The 25,682-nt window shown below is 46.5% G+C and overlaps 2 protein-coding genes across 6 annotated transcripts in view; both read right to left on the reverse strand.

The window, feature by feature from the left end:
- LOC105916643 (dematin) overlaps positions 1 to 16,774 on the reverse strand; it is a 35,010-nt gene extending 18,236 nt beyond the window's left edge. For 3 of the 5 annotated variants that reach the window (XM_036144787.1, XM_012851214.3, XM_021309840.2), the window contains exons 1-3: positions 16,677 to 16,774; positions 1,368 to 1,434; positions 35 to 69 (exon numbers count right to left, since the gene is read on the reverse strand). In XM_036144787.1, the coding sequence (XP_036000680.1) occupies positions 35 to 49 (15 nt within the window). In that variant the 5' untranslated portion in view covers positions 50 to 69; positions 1,368 to 1,434; positions 16,677 to 16,774. Of the gene's footprint in view, positions 1 to 34; positions 70 to 1,367; positions 1,435 to 4,806; positions 5,604 to 16,676 lie in introns of those variants that run through there. The other 2 variants (XM_021309841.2, XM_036144786.1) reach the window with 2 other exon arrangements.
- A 2,266-nt stretch (positions 16,775 to 19,040) lies between these two features.
- On the reverse strand, positions 19,041 to 24,960 carry rsph14 (radial spoke head 14 homolog). The gene is made up of 6 exons (XM_036144790.1): positions 24,736 to 24,960; positions 23,341 to 23,443; positions 21,485 to 21,603; positions 21,182 to 21,413; positions 20,975 to 21,111; positions 19,041 to 19,569 (listed from the first exon to the last, which is right to left on the reverse strand). The coding sequence occupies exons 1-6, from the start codon at positions 24,908 to 24,910 to the stop codon at positions 19,307 to 19,309; spliced, it is 1,029 nt and encodes a 342-aa protein (XP_036000683.1). The 5' UTR covers positions 24,911 to 24,960; the 3' UTR covers positions 19,041 to 19,306.
- Between the last annotated feature and the right edge of the window lie 722 nt (positions 24,961 to 25,682).

Genomic DNA, 25,682 nt, shown 5'->3' on the forward strand with positions numbered 1-25,682 from the left:
TCTCCTCACGTTAAACACTCAGATAGAGACTCACCTTTGGCATCATCATGCCTGGTGATTGGTCAGTTCCTGAGGGAGACACAGGTGAGACGGTTAGTTCAAACGATGCAGATAAAATACAGAGTTTGGATAAATTGTAAATAGTTGAAAAGATGCTCAGAGACACTCGTTAAGTTTCATGAAAAACCAAATCACTACATCAACCGAACTATGGATGCAGCTTTATGGCTCAGAAAGGTGGGGGGGGGGGGGGTGAAGGAAGCCATCTACGTTAAGAGAGAAAAAACAACCTTAAACAGAAGAGGAGGACTCAGGTTCCAACTCTCAAAAACCTATAACACAGCTATAGGATTAATTCCTTACAATCATCACCTCAATCCTCACCTCCATGCAGGTGATCACAACATCTCTCCTGTAAACCAGGCCAATAACGACCCTAACGACTCCCCATTACTAAGGAGTGGACCAGTTTCGGTTGATTTGCATGTTATCTAAGCCATAACAAGGCCTTTGTTAGGCAATAATATAAAGCTTGGAACTCCTTCTACTCCAGATGTTTTTAATTGAGAAAGCTTTCTGGATGGGAAGCAAAACTTCTACAAACTTCGGGAAAAAAAGTCCAGTTGTTTTGTTTATTGAACTTTTTTTTGGGAATGATCGTGACCTGGATGACTGAGAATCTTCACCAGCACCTGGCTCAGAAATGTGACGTTGTGCAGGATGAGTAAACTGAGGGATCACTGCAGCCTTACAAACATCTGACTTCATGTCTTAACTCTCAGGATCTCTGACTAACCCCGCTGTTCTGCAGCTGATGACGGCCCGGCATCTCTTTTCAGAACCTGCACTGAGTCCTCCTGCAGAAGTTTACTGATGAATCTGCAGCTGAACCACAATCCAGCATCCAGCACAGCCCAGTCACTACAACTGATCTGAGAACAGCAGAACCCTGTCCACTGGATGTCTGAGGAGATGCAGAATAACTTTAGGTGGTACCAGTAAGTTCTGCAGCTCAGCCAAAGGAAGATGGTGATGCAGGTTTATAAAGGAGCCTGTGGAGGAGCGTTGCCTCCGGACTTTGTGCTAAATCCTGCTACACCCTGGATTCCTGCATCTGAAGTTATGTGACAGGAGGATTTGGCTCTGGTCAGATTACACGTTCGGAGGTAAAATCTCAGTGTGTGATCAGAACTCCCAGCATGCCCGGCTGCAGCTGCGGCTTCACGGCCAGCAGCGCTTCATTGTGCGACGTGTCCGACAGACACAAAGGGATTATTCCAGAGTGCACGGCTTTGTCCGGGACAAACACGTGGAGGAGCGGGGAGCATGCATTCAGGAACACCGGCCCGGTGGTCCAGTGTTTTTACCTCACAGAGAAAAGGCGGATCATCTCTGCATGAGTCTGTTTTCTGGGCTCTTCTGCCCGATCAGCACCTGAAAAAAACACGCAGACTGATAAAAAACAGCCAACTCAGAAAGGACTGGCTTCAAACACGGGAGAACATTGATTTCTAAAAGTTTATAACTACTCCCAACTAAAATAATACATTTAGAGCAGAGAAACAAACACTAAACGTCATACGGCACAGCAAACCTCATTACAGAAAGTTCCTTTTAAAAATGAAAAACAGCCATTTCTCAAAAAAACATGATCACAAAAAACAAGCATTATAGATAGATAAAATATTAAAATCTCATCTTTATGCATCAACTAAACCCTCCAACTGCAAATCCTTAAGTCCACAAAAATAAAATGAAAGCATCTAAAACCATGAAGCCTTTTACAATTCACACACATTAATTTAAAGGAAACGAGGGTCCTAAATAACATCCTCAAACACGAGGGTCGGTACGTATCTGTTACATCAGTCTTGCTCCTGAAGGTTCACACCTGATGTTTATGACTGAATAACTAGGATTAATAAAGGATTTCCATAAAGTTTTAGCTTGGAGACCAAGTGTTAGATATAATCGGTTATCATCAGCGTAGCATGTGATGCAAAGAGATGTGGGCCTAGCAGTGAACCTTGAAGAATGGGGATAAATAGTCTTTTACTGCAGAAGGTTAAAATCGTCTTGTTAGTGCAGAAGGATTCTGAAGACAAATTCCCACATTGGTGTAAATCACAGATCTATGTGGGCTACAGCGTAGCCTGCATGTCCTAGGAGAGAAAACGCCACAGAAAGAGTCACAGCCGGTGTCTGGAGGCCTTCTAACTGAGGGAACAGCTCAAACCAACAGAGTCACGGGACATCTAGAATAACAAACATCTGTTACAGCTTTAAATAATATAATGTATTAAATTCTGCAAAATGTTCCAGCAGTTTTGTTGAAAAAAGTTTGACATGGAGATCTTGTTATGCTGTCCTGATGGTAAACACAATAACGGTTTGGTGCATTACTCTGTCTTAGAGTCACAGTTCTGTACATCTCAGGAGCACACTCTAACCAAGAGAAATATTTATTTCCTTTTTACAGCAGTGAAATCATTTTTGAAACTTAAAAAATAAGTGAAATTAGTTAAGGTCTAGATTACAGGCGTGAAACAGCAGTCCTCGAGGACCGGCGTCCTGAAACCTTCACATTAGTCTCTGCATCAACCCACCAGACTCACATAATTAGGTAATTAGCAGGACTCTGGACCTGGGTGCATAAGCAGGTGATTTAGTCCATTCAGGTGTTGGACCTTAGACACCAGCACACCAGCCCTCAACCACTGGGACAGAGCATTAAAAAGTAGCTTTTTTCATTAAATAAATTATACGTGAGTATAGCTAATTATCTGGAAAGGAAGATTATGCAACAATAAACCCATTGGTTCGTAAATGTTGATTCAGAGGTTTTGAATAAGACTATTATTAATTAAATAATATTAATATATTAATATATGAGTTATTCAGTCTTGTGCTGCAGTTTGGGCTGGCTAAGGTCTACAGGCCGCTGGATTTGGACTTCAGCCCATTTTCTCTGCACTTATGATGTTTACATTTGACTTTAAATAGTTTCAGGTTAGCACTAAATGCAGAGAAAGCTGCGTAACTTGCTGCCACTCTGACCTAAAGCTTCTGGTTTGCTTCGCCCTTCTTTCTCCTGCGTAGCTGAATTGGGAGGCTGATGAAAGCTAGGCGTCCTCTCTGATTGGTTTTAGCCTCATTGTTGACTCTACATGATGGATCGTACCGTCGTGTTCTTGGTTCTGCGTGTGCTCAGGTTTAAACAAGCCTGTATTTGGTGGATTATGCACTCCTGCACCCTTACGACCCTACGCTGTGTCATTTCCAGAGAAAGAATCATCCAGACTCTGATCAACATTTTGAGGGACATGAGAGGGTTTGATGTCTAGTCCAAAGAGACGGGTGGACCTGAACATCTAACCTGTGATTATATCACTGTTACATCAAGCCTGCAATAAAACAAAATGAATGACTTGATCAGAAGCAGTTCAGACTGGACCCCTGACCCTCCCCTGGTCCCTGCTGGTGTCATGGACACCTTGAATAATTGATATCTTAATGGTTTGCTGGAGCTGTGGGGGTTTCTGCTCACGTTCTGATGCTGAAGCCTTCTTTTATTACATTTTCCCAAACCATTTTAGAAATGAGCAACAACCTGGACAAAGATGAGATTTAGAGGTGAAGGCAAATATATATCGATCAGCCAAAACATTATGACCACCTGCCCGTTAGTGTGTTGGTTCTTTTTTATAGAGATGTTGATGCTCTGGTGGCTTTAATTGATAGAAATCAGACAGGAAACCGACAGAGTGGGGTTTGGGGGTGGGAGACATGCGGCGAAGGTCAGGAATCAAACCCTGGATGGCTGCATTGGGACTAACATCTCTACCTCTACGCCAGGCGCCGCCTCATTGGTCGCCTGTATGGAAACTAGAAGCTGGAGAACCTGCAGGGAACCCAAACTGCAGCAGGAAGGAACTTCTTGCCTTAAGGCAACGTTGCTAACAACCGCTCCACCTTGGAGGCCAAATAAAGCAACTCTCTACATTATTAATCACATAAAGATAACATTAGTCTCTATAAGTATTGGTTTACAACAAATACAGAATAAAGCTTTCTTTCTATCATTCTATGTAAAAACTGAGACCATTTGTGTTTTATTTGGAAATGTGGAAAATTTAGAGAACCCTGACCTTTGACTTCAGATCAAACTATGAGTCTTTCTTGCATGTTTGATGCACTTTTAACTCATAAAACCTCGTTACTCCCAGCATCCGGTTCATTCCAGCACCAACGGGCCAGAAATTTGCGAGTTTCCAACACAGCAGAGGAGACGCTTCCACCAAACCTCAGCTAGGATGTTTTACACAAAGTTCTCAGGATTCAACCCAAAGTTCAACATCTGCTGCTGCGGTTTATTAGAAATAAACCTCCAAGCTGCGACGCCATCGACTGGTTCTCCACCTCCGACCTCACCGTCTGCAGACGGCGCCGGCCCGTCTCCAGAGACCGATCCTCTGATCCGGCGGGTCCTGGCGGGCGGGGAGCCGATCGATGAGGCGACCGGATCGTGATCAGAGAGGACCGAGCTTCACCAATTCTCCTTTCACATTTTCATCTCAGACAGAAACCCAGAAAGTGAGGAGAAAGTGGCTGAAAATAGATCCAGATTCAGAGTTTGCTGAAGAGGGTCCTGGTTCTCCTCCTGAACGACAGAGTGAAGGATGGAGCCGTGAACACAGACCCGTAATCCTCCTCTTTTCTTTCCGTTTGGAGGTGCGTCTATCTTTAGGAGGCGTTTTTTTATTTCCAGGAACTGGACCTGAAGACGCCAGCGACACCAGAACTCACCACAGAACTTCCTCCCCGTCTCCTTCCCTCGCTGCAGGCTGAGTGGGATGCTGCTGATCTGCCTCCAGGTCCTCAGGGACGCCGCACAACTCAGAGGAATGCTGGGAGATATCTGCCCGTTGCTAGGCTACCACATCCCGCCGGCCAATCAGCTGGCAGGAATGTGGGCGACACAATGAAAAGAGATGCTGCTCTGACACAGACCTCCCACCACCGGACCGCCCGGACGCCGACACGCTGCCGGGGTCACAGCAGCGGCAGGTGAGCCCCGCCCCGCTGCGCCGCCCTGGGGCTTAAATCAAACCCACCCTGCTGAGTCTGAGTGGCGCTTCGGTTCTTTCTTGATGTTTGCATGAAACATTTTAAATCAGTGGAGCCGCCGGGTGTTTCTTCTTTCATGGAGCAGAAAATAACTCAAATGTATAAAAACAGATGCAGATTGAGCTAAATTCACATTCCAGGATTAAAGTTTCAGTTCTGCTCCCTATCTGGGTTCAGGACTCAGTGATCCTTCAGGCGGGTTGAGCTGCCAGAACGTTAATCAGATGTAAAGTTCAGTGGCTGGCTGGTTTCTCTGCCTGTTTGTCTCCGTCTCTTTGTGTCTGGACCAACGGTCGTAAATTAGCCGCCGGTGTCACCGAGGCGGTCGTTAGTGCCGGTCACTGACTTCCTGCAGGCAAACCGAGATCCTGAGAACCTCCGGGCCCAAAGTTCTGGTCTATCTGGTGATGCATTCAGGGACTGTTGGATGTCAGGTTTCAATGGGGAGCAGGTCAGATTTAAAAAAATATAAATAAGGGAATGTGGCTGCATTACACAGCAATTAGCCATGAGATTAATAAAAATAAAGAGAGATTTTTGACTTATTCTGGCAAATAAATTCCCTGAATTGGGGAAAAACTTTTGCTAAGACTATAAAATGTTATCAAACATATTTCTAATAATTTCCTCTTTGAATCTTTTTGTCAGAAAACACGACTTTCTCCAGTTCTGGTCCAGTTTACTGCCAGAACCGCCTGGACGAGTCAACCGGGCCGACTCCAGACGGGACCAGAACTGCAGACCGTCTGGGTCGGCCCGGTTGTGGTGGGTTCTGTGTGAACATGTTCGATCCCTGCAGGAACCGTCCTCTGAAGCTGAGGATGGATTTCTGACCAGGGGCGGTTCTAGACGGGGGCCAACAGGGGCCAGCGCTCCCGTAGAACTGGTTCTGGAACCTGTACTAAAGACATGGTGTTAAATAAATTCTTACGATGATAAATACTGACAAAGATAACTGATTGGTCACTTGGACAAACTGTATTTTTTACAGTTTTACTTAATTTAAAAATGAAGCTGTTTGACGTTTAGCTCCAGCCGTATTGAGACAGAATCAGGAGTCAGCAACCTGCAGTTCAAAAGACCACAATTACCACTATTACCATCTAACATAGAAAGTACTCCTGGGTCAATGTGAGCTTCTGTGCTTTCTGTGTCTCTGCTCTGTCTTCTCTAAGCCCCAGTGGGTGGAGGCAGATGAGCGTTCACACTGAGCCTGGTTCTGGTTCTGCTGGAGGTTCTCCTCCCTGTTAAAGGGGAGTTTTCCTCTCCACTGTCGCTTCATGCATGCTCAGTATGAGGGATTGCTGCAAAGCCATCAACAATGCAGACGACTGTCCACTGTGGCTCTATGCTCTTTCAGGAGGAGTGAATGCTGCTTGGAGAGACTTGATGCAACCTGCTGGGTTTCCTTAGAGAGGAAACTTTCTCACCAACCTGGAGGATCTGATGGAGTCTGACTGGAAAAAGCCTTGATGATGATGTGACATGTTGTGAATTGGAGCTATATGGATAAAAATTCATTGAATTAGCTCTTTGGCTCACTTAATATATTAAATGATGAAATATTGACCTGTTTCGTTTTTCTTTGAATCTTTTGTTCTGTGCCCCCATGAAAAAACAATGTGGGTCTGTTCTGACCCATGGAGCATTATTTCATGATTAGACGCTAACGTCTCATGTCTCCTGTCATGTTTCAGGTTTTTTAGCCCCGTCCTCATCCTCCTGTTCTTCGTCAGGAAGTCCTGCTCTCTCCGCCGCCCGTCTCGCTGCAGTGCGCTGCGGCATAATGCTGAACATGTTGACGCTGGAGGCTGTAAGTGGGTCAGAGACGGAGATCTGCTGAGTCACCGTTTGCAGAGTCATGTAGCGGCTGCTGAGCTGGGAATGTTCTCTAACTGATGATCTGCAGCTCGTTTCATCAGCTTTTATTCCCGCATCAGGACAAACATCCCTGAGTTCTGGTTCCCCTCAGATTGTTCTCCTGCAGCTCCTTCACTTCAGGCTGTTGCATAAATGTTTCTGGCTGAGGCATTTTTATACGTAGCTGTTGGATTTAGGGCTTTGGGTCGACGTCACACTGGGTCTGTTGAGCCGGCATTTCATCCTGTAGCAGCAGGACGTCTGGAATTTCCTGTTTCCCTTCTAGGAAACTCAGTGAAGGCACCACGCAGAGCTCTGAGACAACATTTAGATCTAAGTCGCTGAGAACCTGAAGGCATCACTGTAAGCTTTAGTTGCAGGGAACCTGAAAGAATCACTGAACGTTCCATTCTCATAGGAACCTGAAGGCATCACCATCTGGTCCAGCCGCATCGTACCTGAAGGCATCACTGTACGCTTAATTGTAATAGGAACCTGAAGGCATCACTGTAAGCTTTAGTTGCTGAGAACCTGAAAGAATCACTGAACGTTCCATTCTCATAGGAACCTGAAGGCATCACCATCTGGTCCAGCCGCATCGTACCTGAAGGCATCACTGTACGCTTCATTCTCATAGGAACCTGAAGGGATCACTGTAAGCTTTAGTCGCTGAGAACCTGAAGGCATCACTGTACGCTTCATTCTAATAGGAACCTGAAGGCATCACTGTAAGCTTTAGTCGCTGAGAACCTGAAGGCATCGCCATCAGGTCTGGTCATATGGGACCTTGAAGGCATCACTACCTGCTCCACTCGCATCGAACCTGAAGGCATCACTGTACGCTCCATTCTCATAAGAAACCTGAAGGCATCACCATCTGGTCCAGCCGCATCGTACCTGAAGGCATCACTGTACGCTTCATTCTCATAGGAACCTGAAGGCATCACTGCACGCTTTAGTCGCAGGGAACCTGAAGGCATCACTACCTGCTCCATTCTCATAGGAACCTGAAGGCATCACTGTACTCTTCATTCTCATAGGAACCTGAAGGCATCACTGCACGCTTTAGTCGCAGGGAACCTGTAGGCATCACTACCTGCTCCATTCTCATAGGAACCTGAAGGCATCACTGTACTCTTCATTCTCATAGGAACCTGAAGGCATCACTGCACGCATTAGTCGCAGGGAACCTGAAGGTATCACTACCTGCTCCATTCTCATAGGAACCTGAAGGCATCACTGTACTCTTCATTCTCATAGGAACCTGAAGGGATCACTGTAAGCTTTAGTCGCTGAGAACCTGAAGGCATCACCATCAGGTCTGGTCATATGGGACCTTGAAGGCATCACTACCTGCTCCACTCGCATCGAACCTGAAGGCATCACTGTACGCTCCATTCTCATAGGAACCTGAAGGCATCACTGTATGCTCCATTCTCATAAGAAACCTGAAGGCATCACCATCTGGTCCAGCCGCATCATACCTGAAGGCATCACTGTACGCTTCATTCTAATAGGAACCTGAAGGCATCACCATCTGGTCCAGCCGCATCGTACCTAAAGGCATCACTGTACGCTTCATTCTAATAGGAACCTGAAGGCATCACCATCTGGTCCAGCCGCATCGTACCTGAAGGCATCACTGTACGCTTCATTCTCATAGGAACCTGAAGGCATCACTGCACGCTTCATTCTAATAGGAACCTGAAGGCATCACCATCTGGTCCAGCCGCATCGTACCTGAAGGCATCACTGTACGCTTCATTCTCATAGGAACCTGAAGGCATCACTGCACGCTTCATTCTAATAGGAACCTGAAGGCATCACCATCTGGTCCAGCCACATCGTACCTAAAGGCATCACTGTACGCTTAATTGTAATAGGAACCTGAAGGCATCACCATCTGGTCCAGCCGCATCGTACCTAAAGGCATCACTGTACGCTTCATTCTAATAGGAACCTGAAGGCATCACCATCTGGTCCAGCCGCATCGTACCTGAAGGCATCACTGTACGCTTCATTCTCATAGGAACCTGAAGGCTTCACTGCACGCTTTAGTCGCAGGGAACCTGAAGGCATCACTACCTGCTCCATTCTCATAGGAACCTGAAGGCATCACTGCACGCTTTAGTCGCAGGGAACCTGTAGGCATCACTACCTGCTCCATTCTCATAGGAACCTGAAGGCATCACTGCACGCTTTAGTCGCAGGGAACCTGAAGGTATCACTACCTGCTCCATTCTCATAGGAACCTGAAGGCATCACTGTAAGCTTTAGTCGCTGAGAACCTGAAGGCATCACCATCAGGTCTGGTCATATGGGACCTTGAAGGCATCACTACCTGCTCCACTCGCATCGAACCTGAAGGCATCACTGTACGCTCCATTCTCATAGGAACCTGAAGGCATCACTGTATGCTCCATTCTCATAAGAAACCTGAAGGCATCACCATCTGGTCCAGCCGCATCGTACCTGAAGGCATCACTGTACGCTTCATTCTAATAGGAACCTGAAGGCATCACCATCTGGTCCAGCCGCATCGTACCTAAAGGCATCACTGTACGCTTCATTCTCATAGGAACCTGAAGGCATCACTGCACGCTTCATTCTAATAGGAACCTGAAGGCATCACCATCTGGTCCAGCCACATCGTACCTAAAGGCATCACTGTACGCTTAATTGTAATAGGAACCTGAAGGCATCACCATCTGGTCCAGCCGCATCGTACCTAAAGGCATCACTGTACGCTTCATTCTAATAGGAACCTGAAGGCATCACCATCTGGTCCAGCCGCATCGTACCTGAAGGCATCACTGTACGCTTCATTCTCATAGGAACCTGAAGGCTTCACTGCACGCTTTAGTCGCAGGGAACCTGAAGGCATCACTACCTGCTCCATTCTCATAGGAACCTGAAGGCATCACTGTACGCTCCATTCTCATAGGAACCTGAAGGCATCACTGCATCCAGTCTCATGTTGGTGCTGAAACACACGCTCTCCATGAGTCGTGGGTCAAGTAAAGTTTTTACTGGGTTTTCTTCTCCTCTCTGCAGATTCTGATTCATGACGCTGATGCTGCAGGATTCCTGCTGCTCCTCAGTTTGTGATGCTTTCAGAAGTCCTCCTGAAAGCTTCTGCTGAACAGTCCAGGAGGAGACTGGTCTTGCTTCTCTTCAGATGTCAGAGCTCAGCAGTTATGGCTTTTATCTTCAACAGGTTATTTTGTCTTCTTGGACTTTAGATGTTTAGCTTGTTAGTTCAGCTCTTAATAGATTCATTAGGACACAGATTCTGACATGGCTCTGCTCCATGAGACCATGAACATCTAACAGGACGAGAGCAAACATCAAGGCGTTGCTCCTACGGGAAGATCCCGAGGTGTTCCCAGGTCAGCAGGGATATAGATTCACCTTAAAACAGTTCTGGTCCTGCCCCAAAGTCTGCTCTGCGCCGTGGGATGAGCACAGAAGACCAAAACAAGGAAGGCCTGCAGACTGTTTCGTGATGATCCACCTCAGTGGGCTTCTTTGGGTGAGGAGGAACATCAGATCTACTCTGAGCTCCGTCCTCGGAGGAGACTCGTCAGTCCCTCCTGTCAGGATCCACATCTCAGGGCTCATCTTAAAGCTTCTCCAACAGGAGTAGAAGAACAGAAGATCTTTTAGAGACCAGATCTCTGAGCTGAAGCTGGTTCACCTGAAGATCTGAAGACTTTCAATGAGCCAATCAGAGCAAACGTAGCACTTATGTTTCCACCCAGCTTCAATTTCACATCATGCTGCATTCAATGAAGCTCAGAAAATTGGAAACTAAAACATTTTAGTATGTTGTCTCGTTGTAAAGCTTCTTATCTTGCAGTACAAAACACAATTCTGTCCCAATCCATCACACCTGAGGGCAATTAGAGATACCAATGAACCCTCCGGTCGTGTTTTTGGACTGTGGGAGGAAGCCGGAGTACCCGGAGAGAACCAACGCGTCCACAGGGAGAACCTGCAGACTCCAGGCCAGGATTTGAACCCAGGACCTTCTGGCTGCAGTGCTGCTGACGGCCCTGCTGTGTAAACTGCATTAACACGAGTTCATAATTTCCTCTGCTTTCCTGTTTCAGGCCGAGCCGTCTGATTGGTCGATGAAGGACTTTCAGTTTTGGTCTGAATTTTCTGGGAACTCATGAAATCAGAAGAAGCCAACAGTTAGCGGCCTCTGCGTGTGTGTGTCTGGGCTGATTGTGTCTTATCTCAGCCGGCAGCGGCGCCGCCACGCCCAGCCTTACATCATCTCTGCATCGGCCGCTCCTATTGGTCCACGCAGACGTCAGCGCCGCGTCTTTAGGCCATTGGTTCTGATTGACAGGAAGTCAGAGCGCCTTGTCCTTTCCGGCGGTTTCCTGCAGCGCTGCAGCGTTTTTTTTTTTCCGTCTTTAAGCGATAAACTGAATAACTGGATAAAAAAGTGTTTTTTTTCTTTTATCTGAAGACTTTCTGACCATGAAGCCGTGAAAAAAACGAGACGTTTTCACATCTGTTCCCTCTTTGAGCATTAAAGCTTTTTTCAGGATCACGTAAATGTTAATTTATAAAAACTAATAAAGTGGAGGCAGTCGTCCCTGTGAAGCATTAATCGCTCCATCCAGATGTTGACCACAGCAGCTGGCTGAAGCAGGATTTGACTCAAACTGAGACAATCTGTTAAATCAGACCCGGGATGTCTCCATGCAGATCTTTATCGCTTTTAATCCCTCCATCGTCTCTCCCGTCTTCATTTATTCCTCTTTTTCTTTTTATCTCTGCAGTTTTTCCCACTTTTTCATTTTTTTTAACACATTTTTTCTTAGTTTTACCAAAGTCCCACTTTTCTCTTGTTCCCCCTATCTCTGCTGCTCAGATGCTTCCTAAATCTACTTCCTACTTCCTTCATTGTATTATTCTTAACCGTCTCTTCCTCTCTGCTGTTTTCTTTCTGAATGTTTCCTCTCCAACGTCTTGGTTTTCTCTCCAAAATCCCTAATTTCACTTCCTTTGTGATCTTCTGGTTTCCTTCCCTCCTTTCCTTAAGCCCCCCCCCCCCCCCCCCCCCCTGCAGCTGTCTCTGTGTCTCTGCTCACATTAAATGATCGGATGCTCGTGTCTCTCTGGGATTAAAGGACCTGGTGTGTCTCTGAGTCCGGCTCATATCAGCAGCTCAGCTTAACATTCCTGCAGCAGAACCGGACCAGCAGCCTGTTTGGGTCTCGCTCAGCACCCCCCACCCCCCCTCGGCCCCCCGCTGCACTCACAGATAAGAGGCCAGGCAACAACACGTTGGTTATTTTTAAGGATCTGCTGCAGGAAATGTGTCTGACTCTGGAGGTAAACATGTCAGAGAGTTTAGACCATAAACAGGTTTATTTCAGACCTCCATCCAAACTGAATCTGAACATTTCTGCCAAAAAATAAACTATTTTCTTTCAGCCAAACCGTTTCACGCCGTTATTGTGCTTCAGTGTTTCAGATTCCAAATTATTTAAACTGAGTTTGTTTTAATAAAAAGAGCAATGGGACTTTTGAGTGGATGAAAAACGACAATTTTGTGACGATTTAGTTCCTTCTAAAACTTTTGTTTCTGGAAAACCTCAGAAAAACAACAGCTACATAGTTTACAGTTTAGCAATTATCAAAGATTATTAATGAGGAGTCAATTTGCTCAAACTCCAGCTAAACAGAATTTTATAAAATGAAGGAAATAATAAAATAATGGGAGCCAAGGATTAAACATGGAGTCTAAGGATTGCCAGCAGCCTGCAGCAGTAATGAAGGCGCTCTCTGCTCTGTGATGGTGAAGATTTGCTGCTCTGATACTTTCCTGCCCTCACATGAGGTCCTGAGATACGGATCAGGACTCAAAGAACCAGAATCTGGAGACCAGCAGCAGGAACAAGTTTCCATGAGAGAAGAAGTCCGCCGAGAAAGTTCAGCTAAGCAGGAAAATCCTGGAAGATTGAATTTAGAGATGGATGGATGAAGGGATGATGGATGGATGAAGGGATAATGGATGGATGAAGGGATGATGGATGAAAGGATAATGGATGGATGATCTCAGAGGAACTCTGCCAGTAGCAGAACCAGCTCCATCGTCGGGTTTATTCAGGTTTATTCGGGTTTTTCTGGACCTCCATAATTTCCCAGGTGCAGATTTTCCCTCTGAGCCGCTGACTGAACAGAACCGCCGTCACCTTCAAGCGGCGCCGCAGTCGGACCTCAGCAGCGCAAAGTTTGGATCGGATGAGTAGAGATGACTCATGTTTCCAGAAATAGAGGCGAGCGCCCACGCAGCACAGCGAGACGTTCAGGGACCGTCCGAGAACAGAACCACGCTGGTCTGGGTTCCCTCAGCCCAAAGGTGTACCAGCACCAGGCTGAAAGGAGAGATTCTGCTGCACCACCTAAAGGTGCTGAGTCGGACCGTCGGAACCACAAAGTGGAGCGGCAGCTAAACGGACTCAGTTACAGAGAACTGGAGATCCAGAGTCAGGTTGGTGAAATCCTCCTTTAAATCACATCTCACAGAATTTAAGGCTCAGCGCCGTCATTAAAGTTCATGAAAGCTAAAGATCCTCTGAACGTCGCTGACCTGGCTGATCCGGACTGACCCGGACTGATTCAGACTGACCCGGACTGACCCGGTCTGATTCAGACTGACCCGGACTGATTCAAACTGACCCGGACTGATTCAGACTGAACCGGACTGATTCAGACTGACCCGGACTGACCTGGACTGATTCAGACTGATTCAGACTGACCCGGACTGATTCAAACTGACCCGGACTGATTCAGACTGAACCGGACTGATTCAGACTGACCTGGACTGACCTGGACTGATTCAGACTGATTCAGACTGACCTGGACTGATTCAGACTGACCTGGACTGACCCGGACTGATTCAGACTGACCTTAACTGATTCAGACTGACCCGGACTGATTCAGACTGACCCGGACTGACCCGAACTGACCTAAACTGATCCAGACTGACCCAGACTGACCCGGACTGACCCAGACTAACCTTAACTGATTCAGACTGACCTTAACTGATTCAGACTGACCCGGACTGATTCAGACTGATCCAGACTGACCCGAACTGACCTAAACTGACCTAAACTGATTCAGACTGACCCGGACTGACCCGAACTGACCCAGACTAACCTTAACTGATTCAGATTGAAGAAGCTCCACACAAAGCAGCTTGAACGCAGACAGAACCTCCAGAGTGAGTCCCTGACAGGAAGCAGACAGCAAAGTTTGGGCTGAACGTGTAATTAAGCTGCAAACAGACTGAGCCAAAGACCCAATCAGGGCGTCTGTGTTTAAAACGAGACGTTCAGGCCTCAGAAACACGTCAGCATGCGAGCCGCAGAGTTTACAGGCTGCAGGGAAAATCAAAGCAGCGTTTTTTTTTTTTTATTTAAACTTCTCCTTCAATCAGGGACAGTTTGGGTTTATGTCAGAAATCAGCAGGAAGACAGAACGTCTTAGAACCAGTTCAACGTAACCAGTAACCTCAGAGCAGCACAGGTCATCTCCAGACCAGCTGAACTCCACCAGGAGGAGAACATCTCAGCAGGATGGACGTCCTGATAAAAACCGGGACCCAGCAGCTGAAGCTAGAACCAAACTGGGTCAGAACCCTGGTCCAAACACAGCAGCAGACCATCAGCAGAGCTCCAGAGAGAGAGAGAGAGAGAAGAATGGGGGTGCTGCAGTGGCCTAGTCAAAGTCCACACCACATCTGCACTGAAGTTTGAATAGATAATGAGGTGGTTTTGTTTATCCGGGCCTGATTGGGTCGGCTGAAACGAGTCCGTCTGTTTTGGACCTCTGGTGTCAGTGGTGTTCAGAGCGGCAGAACGGGTCGGATCCAAACCCCGGCACCAGAAACAAGCGCTCCTTTTCTCCTCCCTCCGCCCTCCTCCTCTTCCTCAGACTAAGGAACGCAGCCACAGGCCCTCCAGAACCGCCGGTCTCAGCTGCGGTTCTGAAAGACCGACCGTAGCCAGGGTTCTGTGTCCAGCATGAAAAGTCCGACATGACTCCGGCGTCGCTGACATGAGGAGCTTCTGATTCTGTTCTCAGCAGAGATAACGAGCTACTGGTGATGTCATCAGTCTGTTTGGGTTTGGTTCTGGTCGGTCCGGGACGAAACGAGTCCAGTTTGTTTGATACAAGCTTCTCTCGTCAGAGGAAACAGCTTTTTTATTCCGACTAAAACCTGACTCAAGCTGAAGTTCTTCCTGAAGCGGTACCGGCTTCACCGGACCCGTCGTTTACAGCAAGAACTTTTCTAACTTGGGTCAAACTGGACCAGGAGGTTCTACCGGCGCCGAGGAAATCATGGACCGATGAGACGTGAAATCCTGATGGAGCCAGTGATGCTCATCTGAGACGCAGGTGTTCCTGCTGGAGTGGATCTGAGCCCAGATCCAGTTCTGTGGTTCTGATCCAAACTCACGACCACATCGCCACCAGGAGAGCCTCTGATTCAGAACATCAGCCCAATGTGAAGAACCGGACCCAAAGAACCCGCTCTGGGATCAGGTGTTGGCCGGTTCTGACTCCTGTGGGACGACGCATCGTTAATCGGACCGCCAGAGAGCAGTTCTGGTTCTGATCAACCCAACAGAACCATCCTCGAGTCGTGGAGAAGATCCACAGTTTCCCAGCAGAACCGGGAACATCCAGAACCCCGACCCAGTTACACCGGACGCATTTTATCTGACACAGAAATCGGCAACATTACTGTTTGGTTTTAAATATTAATTTCTCCTTTTAATTATCCAGACTTTCTCATCTCAGGAAACTGTCTTCACAGCAAATGTTCTGATTTTTTTAGAGAAATATTGTTAGATGAGTCAGCAGCTTTTATAAATAATAACAATAATTTGAATAAAAAGAAGAAAATCTGACATATTAAGGAAGGCTGAGAAGAGAAAATCACCGAGCAGCCAGAAAAAAGACAAATTTAAGCCTCTGCATCTCTGGAGGAATAATAATAATAATAATAATAATAATAATAATAATAATAATAATAATAATAATAATAATAATAATAATAATGTGGTTTATCTGCTGGATGGAGCTGCTCTGCCTCCACAGAGGAAGGAGCTCCGTCAGCGTCGGACTTCACCAGAAGGTCTGGAACAACAGCAGCAGATGATGGAGGCTCCACTAGAAGCTCTAAAGCTCCACTAGAAGCTCCATGAAGCCACAGAGCCACTGGTGGGGGAGCTGGATGCTGATGAAGAGGAGGAGGAGGAGGAGTGTTACATAAAACCATCCTCCTCCCGTTAATCCCCCTCCTGCTCACTTTAAAGCAGCTTCTTCTGGAATGTCCCATCATCAGAACCTCTGAGCTCCGGAGCCTGGAGCTCAGCAGCGGGAGGAGAGAGCCGCTCCTTCCCGCTGCAGAGCTCCGCAGCCCGGCGTGTCGACGCGCCGGTCGTCCGGTACAAGGTCGATGTGATCCGGCCAGGGAGGGCGGCTTTCCCCCCCTGGTGCTGCGGTGCAACGCGGCAGATAAAAACAGGCTTTCTCCCACCCCCACCCCCACGGAGTTCACGCAACTTACTGAGTAATTCCCGCACAGCCACGCAGGAAAAAAAAAAAAAACACGCAGGAAAAAAACACGCACATCACCGACAGAAGGAGCGTCTCACCTGTCCGTGTGGGTCAGAACCATCCAGCAGCTCCGGTTCTGGCTCTGATGATGACGCTGCTGCTGCTGCGCGCTCCCAAATATACTGCACGTGCGCGCGCGCGCGCGATAACGCCCACGCCCCCTCCTCTCTGCGCGTTCACGGTCCACGCGTCTCTTCCTCTGGACTGGACCGCTTCCAGAACCGGGACGCTGCGACACCGTTACTCTTGTTCTTGTTACATAATACAGGAAACGGCTTTTAGTTTAACCACCCACAGCCTCCTCAGGAAAGTATTCACACCCCTCACACCTCGGCACACTAAAGAACTTAAAGACCAACAGAAAATAGTAATTTATATGTGATGTGGAAAGAAAAATAGAAATGGGTTTATATCTAAATATTAAATAGCATATATATATATATATATATATATATATATATATATATATATATATATATATATATATATGATTAGTATGCCATAAATATGTATTCTGAAATAAAAGGATGAGAGCGTCTGAATGAGAGCATCTTTCCTCCAAACCAGAACCTTTGACCCAGTTTTCAGGTCTTACCACAGATTCTGGGTTGGTTGTAGGTCTGGACTTTGACTAGGCCGTCCTAACCCTTGAATCTGCTCTGATCTAAAAAAATAAGGTAAGTAAATAAATATTTTCCTTTCTTTCCCACTGAGGAGAGACATGTCTCTGCGTGGAACCCTTTCCTCAGGGAGCCATCTGTTGTCAGGGCTCTTCCTCAGGGACCCGGAGCGAAGGACTGAGAATTGAACCAGTGACCTTTGCAGCCTCTTTAAGATGTAAACACTCGACTCCATAACCAACAGGCTACCACTCCCACCAACCATCCCATAATACCTCTGGCTGCATGTTCAGGGTGGTTGTCCTGGATCAGCTCTAACCTTCCACAGCATGATGCTGCCACCACCGTGTGTCACAGTGGAGATGTTTCCTGGTGACGTGCAGAATTAATGTTCCATGTTGGCCCAAAGGTTCTGCTCTGTTCAGCATCTGCATCCTGGGGGACATCAGGCCCTGAGGACCAGAGTTTAGGAGAACTTATCTAAATGGCTTCAGATCGTCTGCAGAAGGGACTTCTTATGGAAAACTTTTTGGTTGTAGTTAACTTTATTGTCAAACTGCTATTTATGCCGACACGGAGCCGGACTGAAATGCCGATCCCACCGTGAAACGAACAGCAGGAAATAAGAAACGAAAGCAGCGATAAGCAGACGTGACACTACGCAGTCAGGTTTAGATGTTTAACTGCAGCTTCTTCTTGTCACTCTTCCATGAAGATTAAGCTTCATGAACGTAGGACTGATAGTTTTCCTGTAGACAGATTCTTCTCCACCTGAGCTGTGGGTCTCTGCAGCTCCTCCAGAACCACCACGGTCCTCCTGCTTCTCTGATCAACGCTCTCCTGGTCCAGCCTGTCAGTCCAGGTGGACGTCCATGTCCTGGTAGGTCTGCAGGTGGTCCATCCTCTCTCCAGGTCCAGATGATGATCAGAGCTCTGGGATGTTCTGTAGAACCTGACCCTGCTGTAAATTGGACCAGAACTTCCTCCCTGACCCGTCTGCTGGGTTCCCTGGTCTCCATGAAGCTGGATGTTCTCTGAAGAAGCTCCGAGGCCAGAACCAGAACAGCTGCAGGTTCTACAGCTGGACCCTGGTTCCTGACTAGAGGACTTCCTTAGAAAACTGGTGACCTCAGAGTTTATTTAAATGCACGCCACACTTTTCAGATTGGATGTTCTGTCGCTCAGAATCCAAAGTTCTGCCAGAACCTGAGAGATGTCTCCTCCTTCAGCGGCTCCTCTGCAGGACCGACCCAGCTGCTTGTTCTTCAGCTCCTGATGAAGTTCTTCTGGTTTTAGCCCGGAGCGTCCAGCTTCTGAAAGGAGACCCATCCATGTGTGTCTGAGCTGCTGCTGCTGACCTTAATTTGAGCAAAGAGCCGTTTCATTCAGAGAAGCGGGTCAGGGAGGAACCGTTCAGTTCTGGGAGGACTGCCGGTTCTTTTCTTCAGGTTCTGGGTTCGCTTTGAGAGGAACCAGAACCTGGTGGCATTCAGCGCACTGCAGCTGCTCCTGCTGATAAACTGCTGCGTCTGAATGAGAGCGTCTTTCCTCCCAACCAGAACCTTTGACCCAGTTCTGTTTAGACTTTAAGTCTGGATGCTGAAAACTGCTTCTGTTCATTCTGACGTCAGCTGATACATTCTTAATAAAAGTTTACATTAAACATCTATTGTGATCATATCAACAGAACCGGTTTTATTATTTTTCATCAGAATGGATGTTTTCGATTCTTGTAATAAAGTAAATATTTTATCCCAATGATGCACAAAAAGCTGAAGAACTGTCAGACATTCATCTGAATTATTAAAATTTTAATAAAAAAAGTCTCCGCCCCCTCGTCTTACAGTGATACCTCGCAGGAAACAGAGTCTGGTTCTGGTTCTGCTGACCTATAATTATCAACATCTGGGTTCGTTGTAACCCTGTAAAGATAGTTCTGCTCTCTCTATTGAACCCAAACATGTTTTATTACATGAAAATGAAAACAAATCTCAGGTTTGTGGTTCTCCTCCTGAACGGACCCGGTCCAGATCAGAGAACCGGGCCTGTCAGGGGCTCCAGGTGACCACCCTGATGGCGGTCTGAGCCGCCCTCCTGACGTCCTGGTCCTGGTCCTGGCTCCTCCTCTCCAGCAGGGGGAGCTGGTTCCGCAGCAGGGAGCGACCTTCTGGCGCTTCAGCCAGAGAGGTGAGCGCTCTGAGACAGTAGATGACCAGCGTCTTCCTCCTCTTCCTCTGCTCCTCCTCCTCCTTCTCAGACAGCAGGCTGAGAAGGACAGGGACCACGTTCAGCTCCAGACACAGATATTTACCTGAAAGGGGGAGGAGCCTGAGTCAGACAGGTCACATGTTAACACGTTGTCTGGTGAAAAATTGCCCCTCCACTCCAGCGCCTTAAATAAAATCTGATTCTGGTGCTTTTTATCCAGTCTGGCCGATAAAACTAGCATGACATGGTCATACTCAATTCTAGTCAGAATTTGAGTCTGATACTGCTCCATAGAGCTGTGATTATGGGACGTGTTTCGAACGAACCAGGTAAAAAAATTCCTCTGCACTCAATTGGATAGACCTACAACCAATAAGAGCAACGGAGTGTGTGACGTATGTTAAGCGACGCATAGTTCTTGTCAACGGAACTCAACTGTTAGCCTAGCATAAGAAGATGAGCGTTAACGATTTTTGCCGGTGTTGCAAAAAGAGTGTAAGGATTCAAAGAGTCCTTCAACACACGAACCTGTCGATATCTTCTAGAACAGACCTAATAGCAGAATCTACACACCTCAACTCTCCAGCGGCAGCCACCGTTGTTGTAAACGAATTCAACCCAAGCGCGCTTTGGTGACGTGGTTGATTACGTTACTGTTGATCATCTGTCCATCATCGTATAAAGCCCGCCCTGACAATTTGATTGGCCCGCCAGATATTGGGCGAGCATACTCGCGCTACTATTGAGCAATGCCAGACCGAACTTCCCGACCTAAAACGTTGTGGGCGTTGTGGACTAAGTTCGGAATGGCACCCAGGCTACGATAAAACGTTAATTTTTATAAATCTTTAGAGCTTAGCAGAGCAGCAGGTCTGTAGATGCTGGTCCTTCTGTCTCCTCCTCTATACGTTCAGCCAGTTCTGTCCCGCTCATCGTCAGGTTCTGGTTCTGGTTATTCCTGTAAGTTTAGCCTTTTTTATTAACTCTTCGCCTCCTGAGCTCCTGTCTGCTCCTCGGTTCAACCCAACTAACGACCGGCTGACACCGTTGATGGTTCTGATGATATTTTTCTGTGTATAAACCCCATGTGGGTCCATTTGGCTCATTTTCTAAACTTTTTGGTTTTTCTTTGCTTCTCTTCAAATGTTTCAGGACAGAAGTTGAGAACCAGAGAACATTCACTGCAAAAACGGATCTAAAAATAAGTCAAATGTTCTTTAAGTTAGTATATTTATCCTTGATTTAAGCAAGTAAATATGATTATCTGCCAATGGAATGAGTATTTTGACCCCTAAAATAAGATAATTAGACATCCTGCACTTGAAATAAGATGATGGAGATGAATTGTTCCTATTTTAAGTGCAAAAATCTTATTTCATTGGCAAATCATCTTATTTACCTGCTCAAATCAAGGGCAGATACTCTAATTTTAAGGACATTTTACTTATTTCTAGTTCTGTTTTTGCAGTGTTCAGAGAAGAGTAAAGCCAAAGCGCGGGCGGAGGGACCTGTGGTGATGATGACGATGTTCATGATGACTCCGGCAGCGTTGGTCTGAACCTCCACGTCTCCGTCCTGCAGCAGAACCATCAGGACCAGCACAAACTGCTCCTCACAGACCTGCCGCTTCCCGTCTTCAGGGACGCTGAAACCAGGAGGAGAACGTCAGACTCACACACACCGACACAGAGTTCTGAGAAGACCTCCTGCTCAACCTGAGCGCCATCAGAACCGCCGCCGCCTCTCTGCGGACGTCCGGAGAGCAGCGGGTCAGCGTTTGGCCCAGAACCGGAACGCCGTCTGAGGCCAGAGCCGGCAGGGGGTCCAGCCTGGAGCAGCAGCTGAGGGTGGAGAGGAGCAGCACCTGCTCCTCCTCCTCCTCCTCCTCTGGCATCTGCCGGAGCTTCAGCATCAGCTTAGGGACCAGCGGCAGCAGAGCCTGAGCTCCTGCAGGGAACGCAGATGGAAACGTTTAGGGTCAGAGGTCAGCGACCCGGGGCGGATGTAGCAGCGTTTACCTGCAGGCAGCTGGGCGAGGCCGTTCAGCACCAGGTGGACGTTTCTCCTGCAGGAGGACGAGGAGTCGTCCAGGAGGCCGAAGAGGGGAGGGAGGAGGGAGGAGGAGAGGAGCGCCAGCCTGCAGGAACAGAGACAACCGTCTCAGGATGAAACCTGGAGGTATCGGGGGGGGGGGGGGTCTATCACATCTGGGACTGATTTACAGATAAATGTGGCAGGAAATAAACCATCACTGGTTCATTTCTCCCTGCTCGTTAGAGACAAAACATCCTGATATTTTCCTGCAGCCAGTGGATGGAGCCATGATGGAGGTCTGCTGTGGGGTGCTGCCCCCTGCTGGCTGCTGGTTGTACAGCAGCAACCAGCTGCAGACAGAAAAGTCTTATTCTGTTTCAGTTTTTTCTCATTTTAACAAACTGATTCTTCTCTCTCTGTAGAGCTGATGCATCGCCTCCTGTCTCCTCATCACTGCTTAGTTTTTCTCATTTGGCTCATTACTTCATCTGTTGCCATTTTTTAAGCCTCCTTCTGGATTTAAAGGCTTTTGTTTCATTTTGTTGTTTTTTGTGACTCTGCTTGATTCACCTTGGCAATGTAGGTATCTTTTAGTTGTATGCCTTATCTCTCAGGAATCAGCAATGGTTCTTAATCATTTTGGCCCAAAAATTTATATTAAAAGAAATATATTGAATTTAGCAGTTTTCCCCAGCTGGTTATATGCAGAACATCTGTCCACAACAAATTATACTAATAATGTGAGGACTATTTGTTTATATCAAGTCATCCTTTTGTTACAGGCTTTTATGTCATTTTCTATAAACTAAGAAGGCCCCAGTGAAAAAAAAATAGATTAATGTAAAAACAAAAACAAGATTTGTCTTTGATTTAAGCATCTAAACATAGTATTTCCTACAGTGGGTCACCGACACAACTGCAGGTGAAATTCCTGCAGCCTCCAACTTATGGCAGCTTCTTATGTTCCTGAACATCTTAGAAAACATATTTTATTTTAAGAAACTGAGCTGGTTTTTAGTTCTAAACATAATATATTATGGGCTGAAGGTAAAAATGTCTCTCAGAGTTGTACAGGTTGCTGACTCCATCGTTGGTTCCAGCAGACGAGTCTCTGCCAGTGAGCTATATAATACATTGGAGTGCTGATTTTGCCAAAAAACTGAAGTCACTGGCCGCCATCTTGCTACTCCCTACTCTCACATAATCCCATAGGATTTGGTTGCAACAACAAGCAGTTTTCTGGCTGTGTGAAAACGTTTCATAGGTAATTCTACAGTCAGTGGATGTACTAACACTATCAACTACCAGGAAATTAGGTGCTGAAATATTTTACATGTTATTCATATTAAATATATATATATATATATATATACGTATATATAAGTATGTATATATGTATCTATGTATATATATGTATACATATATGTAAATATATGTTTTTGTATATTGTTATTTATATATTTATATATTTATAAATGTTATATGTATATATATTTAAATGAATAAAATGGAAAATATTTCAGCACATTACTTTCTCAGTACTTGATAGTTTTAGAACATAACATAAAAGTATATGGCATTTGACATTTTAAAAGTTTTAAGCCACCCTGAACATGAGAAAATCCTCGTTATTCGATGCTGTAGCGCACATATTCCCTAGTTACTGGGGGAAATAGGGAGTACCAATATGGCGGCTGGTGGCTTCAAAGCGACTCGTTCTAACAGCGGGCGATTAGCACTCCAGTGTACAATAGAGATCAGTGATCTCTGCCTTCTCCAGGCAAGCTGGTTTATCTGACCTTTGACCTCTGACCCTGTGGGGTTCTGACGGAGGACCTACCTGCCTATGCTGTGGCTGGTCAGCATGTGAAGCAGCTCGCAGGTTTTGGTTCTGACTGACGGATCCTCGTCCTTCAGCAGAACCTGGAGCTGTTTGAGGAACCCTGGAGAACAGGAGGAACACGTCAGACAGACACACTGTTCCTTTAAGAGAACTCTGCTGGCACATCTGCTTTGAGATCTTAATTATTAAAACCTTTTCTCTGTTTTAAACAAATTCAACTTGATAAAATAAATCTCAGACGCACGTTGACCAGGCCTGCGTGTCTCTTGATGTTTGATAAAAGCTGTTTTAGAAAAGCGAGAACCCAGATCCTGAAAACAGGATTTCAATTCAAATCAATTCTATTCTATTTATTTATTTTGCGCCGATTCACATCACGTCATCTCAAGGCTCTTTCCAAAGTCAGACTCCATCAGATCCTCCAGGTTGGTCAGAAAGTTTCCTCTCTAAGGAAACCCAGCAGGTTGCATCAAGTCTCTCCAAGCAGCATTCACTCCTCCTGAAAGAGCGAAGAGCCACAGTGGACAGTCGTCTGCATTGTTGATGGCTTTGCAGCAATCCCTCATACTGAGCATGCATGAAGCGACAGTGGAGAGGAAAACTCCCCTTTAACAGGGAGGAAAACCTCCAGCAGAACCAGAACCAGGCTCAGTGTGAACGCTCATCTGCCTCCACCCACTGGGGCTTAGAGAAGACAGAGCAGAGACACAGAAAGCACAGAAGCTCACATTGACCCAGGAGTACTTTCTATGGTAGATGGTAATAGAGGATGATCTGCCTCCCTGATGATGTCACAGCTAACAGAACGCCAGACCAGGTGTACCTTCTATGAAGAGAAAAATGACAGAGCACAAAAAGTTAAAAGCTGAAATAAGGACAAACAATGCAGATTGGAGAGCAGTAGGAGAACTCAGCAGAGAGAGAAATAGACCCTGATGTCCTCCAGCAGCCTAAGCCTATAGCAGCATAACTACAGAGGTAGCTCAGGGTAACATGAGCCACTCTAACTATAAGCTTTGTCAAAAAGAAAAGTTTTAAGTCTTAAAAGTAGACAGGGTGCCTGCCTCACAGACAGTTAGACTTAGAGACTTAGACAACTTTATTTGTCATTTTGTATGCGTTTTGTGTGAGTACAGAACGAAATTTTGTTTGCATACAGCTTGAAAATTTCAGTGAATTGCAGTAGATTTCAGAATACAGTAACTTTACAGGATAAAGTGCAGTAGTGTTTTTACAGTACACCAATGCAGGACAAATGTGGTACAGAGTCCAGTTATAGCTTCAGTAGTTCAACAGTTTTTCTAAGAAATAATTGAAAGTGAGCAGAAATGGGGGTATGAATAGTTCTGGACTCTTTGGCTCCGCTGTGAGTGTCGGGTTCGGCCCACTCACCTCCGGTCACGGTCTGGTAGAGCCGCTCCGGTTCGTGGACCAGGTCGCAGAGTGACGTCAGAGCCCGCAGCCTACCGGGAGCGTCTCTCTGCTGCAGCTGCTCGAACAGCTGCGGGACGGCGCGCCGGCCGAACGCCACCGCGGCCCGGTTCGGGTCCATCGCAGCAGCTGCCATCGGAACCGAGTTCCTCCTGCTGAAGTCCGCCGGTTGGACAGGCGCAGCTGTTGCCTGGCAACGGAGGGTAAACGAACCTGATGCGTTCAGGGACATGAAGGAACGTCGGTCATTCAGACAACGGTTGTTTGATTTAAATATTTTCCAGCAACAAATGCGCTGAATCTAGCTGTTATAAGGAAGTTTATCAGCATTTTATTAATGTTCTGATGCATTACTGGTCCAATCTCTTTAGATTATTGATGGTTCCGAACCGAAGCGCCACCCACTGGTTAGAAGAACGGAGATTTGAAACACAGCAAATATCAAAGTGGTTAATTGGTGTTTCTGCTTCAGTCCAGTTGAGTTTTGTAGACCTCGTTGGAAGTGGCGTAGCCGGAAGTTGCTTTTTGGCTGGGCTAATAAAAACTGGGTGGGCCAAATAATTATAGTTGAAAGTAAATTTATTTGTAGGTTCACTATGGGGAAGATCCAGACTGCGGAGGAGGAGAGATGAAATTCACTGTTCTACTGAACATCTATGAATTGACAGAAGAAAAAAATCAGGACCACAATCACCTGTGAGACGATTTAAACACGGCGGAATAACTTCTGGATCTTTTAAACTGCAGCAGCCTGTCAGCGTCATTATTTCCGTTTCTGAACGCAACGTCACTCAGAGGCCGCCGTCGCTTCATCTAGACGCCCAGGAGATAGGACACCGTTTTTCTAATGAATGGATTCTTTTACTAAACACAATATTACAGTTAAAAGTTAAAAGCTATAAATATGG

Source organism: Fundulus heteroclitus, chromosome 12 (assembly GCF_011125445.2).
Source record: "Fundulus heteroclitus isolate FHET01 chromosome 12, MU-UCD_Fhet_4.1, whole genome shotgun sequence".
Taxonomy (NCBI): domain Eukaryota; kingdom Metazoa; phylum Chordata; class Actinopteri; order Cyprinodontiformes; family Fundulidae; genus Fundulus; species Fundulus heteroclitus.